We start from the raw sequence: 6,612 nt of genomic DNA on the forward strand, positions 1-6,612 counted from the left end.
GCCACAACGCCCGGCTATTTTTTGGTTGCAGCCATCATCGTTGTTTGGCGGGTCCGGGCTGGGGATTCGAACCCGACAGCTTAGGTGTACGTGGCTGGCGCCTTAGCCGGTTGAGCTATAGGCGCCGAGCCATTTCCCCTTCTTTTAATTGATGAAACTTCATTAAATAAAAAGAAACCAAAAAAGGGGTCCATTTTTTCCCCTTACAGCATGCAGCTTTGGCTTCATTTCCTGAAAAAGTCAATGTCTTTCTGCCAAGAATGAGCTGTTATAAAACATTGGCCAGCAGTGGCAGGCTGTGCTAGGTCACTCTTCAAGACAGCATTGCAGAGGGTGAGGCAGTGCCAGGCCACAGAACCTGGGACGCCTCCCAGCGGGTTGGAACCATAGCGCCCACACAGGCAGCCTGTGCTGAGTTTCTCCCTGGCCACTGTGGGATATAGGGTGGGGGCAGCTGGCTTTTCCTTGCTAATGAGAAGCAAAGGTTTATCTGTCAGGAAGAGGGAAGGCTATAGCAGGCCAGGGTGTGGGTCTGCTCAGTCTTGCAGCAGAGGAGCAGAGGGAAGACACGCTTAGGTCCCCAAAGCATGGTCTGCAGGCGTAATAAAACCTGCTCTGTTCTGGATGAAGAACCATTTGTGAGCGAGAGCCTTACCGTGCCTCTCACTATTTGTGTTGGCTTTGCCAAATGAACACTGTGCAGACTATTCCTGGCCATGGCAGTCAGGCTGTGTTGGCCAGTTTTGATGAGGCTGTAACTGTCTGGGTTGGTGGGGCCGTAGCTGGTCAGGATGATGTGGCTAGTGCTAGTCAGGGCAGTGTGTTCTCTTAACTGTACAGAGAAAGCCCAAGGGGTGAGGTCAGTCCAAGCCTGACTACCCTTTTGTGCCCAGGTGTGTGGGGCGTAAGAGAGGCTGTTGGCCAGGTATCAGGAGTGAAACTGAAATTCACAGCTTCTTACTGAATCTGAAGACAGTTGGTAGAACAGGGTGTTGGTCCAGGGCAATAGGGTGGTATCTGGGTCACAGAGTTTGGAAACAGGGTGGGCCTTGGAGAGCTGCCATGAACCTCTTGGCACTTCACTGTGGGTGCCCTTTAGCTGGCTGACCTGGCTCTGTATATGGGGGTAGTGGTAACAGCCAGCACTGGGGCAGTAATTGTGCCTGTTGCCAATTCCCTAGCTTCTTCAACTCCTGCTTGGCCCCAGGGCCCAACATGTAGAGTGACCTGCTGATTCCACCTCACAGGGGTCCCTTCCTTCCTGGGCATAGGCCCTCCTCACCCACCTGGATTCTGACCTTACATCCCTCCCACTCATCTTTGTCGAGGCCCTGCCATTGGCTGCTGCCAGAATCCTCTTTAGGAAGCCCAGAGTGGTGGTTTGTGTGGCCCAGACTTCTGGCCTTCAGATGACTCAACCACTCTGGTTGCGTGTCTGGTCTGGGCCCAGCTTATCTCCTCTGTGCTGTGGTTTGTTCCAGTAGGAAAATCCCTAGTTGGCTACGCTGGCTTTCCCAGGACTATTCCCATTTTAAAGAGGCCACCATATTTCTTTTTTTTTTTTTTTTTTGAGAGACAGAGCCTCAAGCTATTGCCCTGGGTAGAGTACTGTGGCATCACAGCTCACAGCAACCTCCAACTCCTGGGCTCAAGCGATTCTCCTGCCTCCACCTCCCAAGTAGCTGGGACTACAGGCGCCTGCCACAGCACCGGCTATTTTTTGGTTGCAGCCATCGTTGTTTGGCAGGCCTGAGCTGGATTCGAACCCGCCACCTCAGGTGTATGTGGCTGGCACCTTAGCTGCTTGAGCCATAAGCACCACCCACCACCATATTTTTTGTGATTCCACACACTTGCAGTGGACTGATCATGCAGCAGGGTGGTTATGTGTGCAGTGTTTCATTGAGGGCCTATTTCTTGCCACTGTTTTAGGCTAGGCGACTTCATAATAAACTAGAGCAGGCCCCTACAGCGTCTCCATGTACTCATGGAGCTTATATTCAAGTTGGGAGTGATTAATGAAAAAATAACTAAAACCATGATAATTTTGTACAGCACTTTATCATTAATTTTATAAAGCAGAGTGGTTTAGTAGTGTCCAGGCTAAGGCTGCTTTAGCCATGGTAGTGAGAAAAGTTGCTAAGATAGTACAGAGAGTTCCCACAGGCCTCTTCACCCAGCTTCTCCCACTGTTAACTGTCAGTTTTCCCTGGTAAATATGTCGCAACACTGTGCATCGTTGTTAAGTAAACTTACTAGCATGGAAATTTCATGTCTATGGGTACTAGAGTGTGGGGGGTCAACATGGAAGCCAGGACAGCAAGCTGGCTCTGCAGGAGGGTACCAGCAAGAATTCAGAGCAGGTGGCTGGACTGGGGGCTGTCCTTGAGGTTGCCTGTTTACTAGTGTCCCTAGCACACATGGGGCCTGACACACTGCAGCTGCAAGCTGGTTCGGGGCTCCATGTGGGGAAGATGTGAACTCAGCAGTTGGGGCAGTCTCCTGTGTGTGTCATTTGCTTTGGTGGTGATCTGTGCTGGCAAGCCACATTGATTTGGGGCTTCTGATATGTCTTTGTATCGTTCCTTTTTGCTCCTTGGTATCTTGTGCACCAGCATAGCAGTGGGACTGAGAGTGAGGGACGGAGGTAGTAGCCTTGTGGAAAAGGGAGTGTCCACAGCTCTCCAGCTTCTCTGTTCAGGGCTGTGCCAACTCTATAGGTGGGAGGCCCTCTATATATCCTTAGCAATGACTTCTATAGAAATGGAGTTCAGATGAATCCTAAACAGACATCTGGTCCTGTTCAAAGGGCGTGGTCCAATCTGTCATAGCTGATTTTACATGAAGTCTGAGTCCTGACCCCACCCCTCCCCTCTTCTCTTTTCTTATTTTTTTTGAGACAGAGTCTCACTTTATTGCCCTTAGTAGAGTGCCCTGGCCTCACAGCTTACAGCATCCTCAGACTCTTGAGCTGAAGTGATTCTCTTGCCTCAGCCTCCTGAGTAGCTGTGATTATAGGTGCTGGCAACAACACCTGGCTGCTGTTTTTTTTTTTTTTTCTTACAAGACTGGGTTTCTTTCTTGCTCAGGCTGGTCTCGACTTCCTCAGCTCAAGCAATCCACCCGCCTCAACCTCCAGAGTGCTGGGATTACAGGCATGAGCCACCATGCCTGGCCCAGAGTCCTGTCCTGCTTTTTAGATGTCAGTGATTTGTACTTTTTTTTTTTGAGACAGAGTCTCAAGCTGTCACCCTTGGTAGAGTGCCATGGTGTCATACCTCACAGCAACCTCAAACTCTAGGGCTTAAGTGATTCTCTTGCCTCAGCCTCCCAAGTAGCTGGGACTACAGGCACCTGCCACAGCACTTGGCTGTTTTTTGGTTATAGTTGTCATTGTTGTTTGGCGGGCCCAGGCTGGGTTCAAACCTGCCAGCTCCAGTGTATGTGGCTGGCATCCTACCCACTGAGCTACAGGTGCCTAGCCTTCTTTTTTTCTTTTCTTTTTTTTTTTTTGGAGACAGAGTCTTACTATGTTGTTCTCAGTAGAGTACTCTGGCATCATAGTTCACAGTTCACAGAAACCTCAAACTCTTGGGCTCAAGCAATTCTCTTTCCTCAGCCTCCCAAATAGTTGGGACTACAGGTGCCTGCCACACTGCCTGGCTATTTTTAGAAACAGGGGTCTCACTCTGGCTCAGGCTGGTCTCCAACCTATGAGCTCAGACAGTCTACCTGCCTTGGCCTTCCAGAGTGTTAGGATTATAGGCACTGTGCCAACCTCATTTTTTTCTTTTAAAGACAATTTCACTTTGGTCTCACTCTGTCACCCAGGCTGGGGTGCAGTGGCCCCATCATAGCTCACTGTAACTTTGAAGTCTTGGGCTCAATTATCCTCTCACTTCAGCTTCCCAAGTAGCTAGAATTATAGGCATATACTACCACACCTGGCTTATTTTTTAATTTTTTTCTTTTGAGACAGTCTCATTTTGTTGCCCTCAGTGGAATGCCATGGCATCATAACTCACAGCAACCTCAAACTCTTGGGCTCAAGAGATTCTCTTGCCTCAGTCTCCCAAGTAGTTAGGACTATAGGCGCCTGCCACAACACCTGCCTATTTTTAGAGATGGGTCTCACTCTTGCTTAGGCTGGTCTTGAACCTGTGAGCTCAGGCAATCCACCCGCCTTGGCTTCCCAGAGTGCTAAGATGATAGGCGTGAGACACTACACTCAGCCTAATTTTTAAATTTTTTGTAGAGGTGTGGTTATACTATGTTGCCCAGGCTGGTCTTGAAGTCCTGGACTCAAGCAGTTCTCCCACCTTGGCTTCCCAAACTGCTGAGATTACAGGCATCAGCCACTACTTGGGTCCAACAGAACATATCTATAACCCCATTCTGCCCTTGGGCCATTACTAGGTCCTTCCGAATCCAGTTGAACCTAGATGACAGATCATCCACAGCAGGTGATAAGAAAAAGAGAAAGGTGCTTGGACTCCTTAACACCACTGGGGACCAATGTTGATGTCCTAGAAGTTGACCTGACCTTGTGGGCATGATAGCCCAGGTGGCCAGGGCTGAAGGCCACAGAAGTACCCGGAATGGGCTTAGAAGAGAGGCTGATCCTATTCTTTTTTCTTTCCTCTCCATCCAGTCAGAAGAAAGGAAAAGAATAGATGAATTGATTGAAAGTGGGAAAGAAGAAGGCATGAAGGTAAGGGGCAGCATTGCCCACTGTGGGCTGAGGTTGAAGTGCTTCCCTCCCCTGGTTCTGCAGACAAGTGTCCACCATGTGACTTTAGCCCTCCAATGGCCACTGTCATCAGTCTACCTCTCTTAGGCTGTCAGAGCGGCAAATATTAAAACTTCTTAAGGAAATGTCTTATGAAAGAAACATACATAAATGTACCACATAGGTAAATATCCTTTTTTTTTTTTTTTTTTAGAAACTGATATAATACCCATAACATAATATTTACCATTTTAACCATTATCAAGTACACAATCCATGGCATTTAGTATCTTAATGCTGTGCAGCCATCATCCCTCCCAGTCAGAACCCTCGTGCCCAGTGCTAGTTGTCTTCATCCCACCTCTCGCCCCTGGCAGCCATTGTCCGCTTTCTGTCTCTGGGTTCTCCTTTTCTGGGCAGTTAATATAAATGGAGTCATGCAGTGTGTAGCTGGTTCTGTCTGGCTTCTCTAATCTCTGTTTTCCTGGTAATGGCAATGCCCAAGAAATTTGCTTTTCTCTTGGTTCTGGCAAGAGGGAAGTAACTCCACAGTGGTAGCCAGATGAGCTTCCGCTTCTACCCACCCCTGAGGGATCCAAACTTAGGTCCTGGGCCCCTCAAGCAGTCCCCTGCACCTCCACATGTAATAGGATGAGGAAAAACACATCTGAATAAATTATAGAATGAAGGAAAGACCCACAATACTGGGTCCTGCTGTTTGCCAAGGGTGACATAGAGCATGGTGCCTAAGCAGAGAGGCTAGCTCCGTGGATTGGAGTCTTTGCTACACCACTGCCTAGCAGTATGGCCTTTGACACGTAGCTTTGCCTGTCCAAGCCTCAGTTTCCCATCTGCAAAGTAGGGCAACCCCCACCTAGCAGATGTTGCCTGAGATTCTAATATAACAGTGCTTTGCAGATGGAAACAGGGGTACCAAATTTGTGGGGTGATGGAGGTATTCTAAGGCTAGATTGTGTTGATAGTTGCACAACTGTATACATTTAATAAAACCCATCAACCTGTGTGCATAAAATGAGTAGATTTTATGGCATACCTCAACGAAGTTTTTAGGGAGCTGTATGAATCCCAGACTCCCAGGAAGTTGCCGTGTGTGGCAGCAGTTATCAACCAGCACCTCTAACCTCCCAACAGATTGACCTCATTGATGGCAAAGGCAGGGGTGTGATAGCCACCAAGCAGTTCTCCCGGGGCGACTTTGTGGTGGAATACCACGGGGACCTCATCGAGATCACTGATGCCAAGAAGCGGGAGGCTCTGTATGCGCAAGACCCCTCCACAGGCTGTTACATGTACTATTTCCAGTATCTGAGCAAAACCTACTGGTAAGTCCTCTATCACTTTGCGTGGCTTTTCTGTCCTCTGGATAGAGAAGACAGGCCACAGAGAGCTCCCGAGTATCTTTGTTGGTCATGTTTCTTGTTGCCTTTTTCAGAGCTGTGTTATAGCCCCCCCACACACACTCTTCCCTTTTTTTTTTTTTGAGACGAGTCTCAGTATGTCACCCTCAGGAAAGTGCTGTGGCATCGTAGCACCACAACACCCAGCTATTTTTTTTGTTGGAGTTGTCATTTAGCTGGTCAGGGCCAGGTTTGAATCCACCAGCCTCAGTGTATGTGGCTAGTACCATAACCTCTGTGCTACGGATGCCGAGCCACTCGTATTTTTAATGATTGGAATTGGGGTTGGGGGTGGTGGCTCACACCTATAATCCTAGCACTCTGGGAGGCCGAGGCAGGTGGATCACCTGAGCTCAGGAGTTTTTTTTTTTTGTTTTTTTTTTTAAGACAGAGCTTCAAGCTGAGCCCCTGGGTAGAGTGGCATGGCTTCACTGCTCACAGCAACCTCCAACTCCTGGGCTCAAG

General features: G+C 48.7%; 1 protein-coding gene across 1 annotated transcript in view; it reads left to right on the top strand.

Moving 5' to 3' along the window:
* KMT5A (lysine methyltransferase 5A) overlaps window positions 1–6,612 on the top strand; it is a 19,257-nt gene that overhangs the window by 10,213 nt on the left and 2,432 nt on the right. The window contains exons 5-6 of the mRNA XM_012809064.1: window positions 4,652–4,711; window positions 5,882–6,072. Of these exons, the coding sequence (XP_012664518.1) occupies window positions 4,652–4,711; window positions 5,882–6,072 (251 nt within the window). The remainder of the gene's footprint in view (window positions 1–4,651; window positions 4,712–5,881; window positions 6,073–6,612) is intronic.

The sequence above is a fragment of the Otolemur garnettii genome, unplaced genomic scaffold (genome assembly GCF_000181295.1).
Source record: "Otolemur garnettii isolate 467f Iridium unplaced genomic scaffold, OtoGar3 scaffold00099, whole genome shotgun sequence".
In the NCBI taxonomy this organism is placed as follows: domain Eukaryota; kingdom Metazoa; phylum Chordata; class Mammalia; order Primates; family Galagidae; genus Otolemur; species Otolemur garnettii.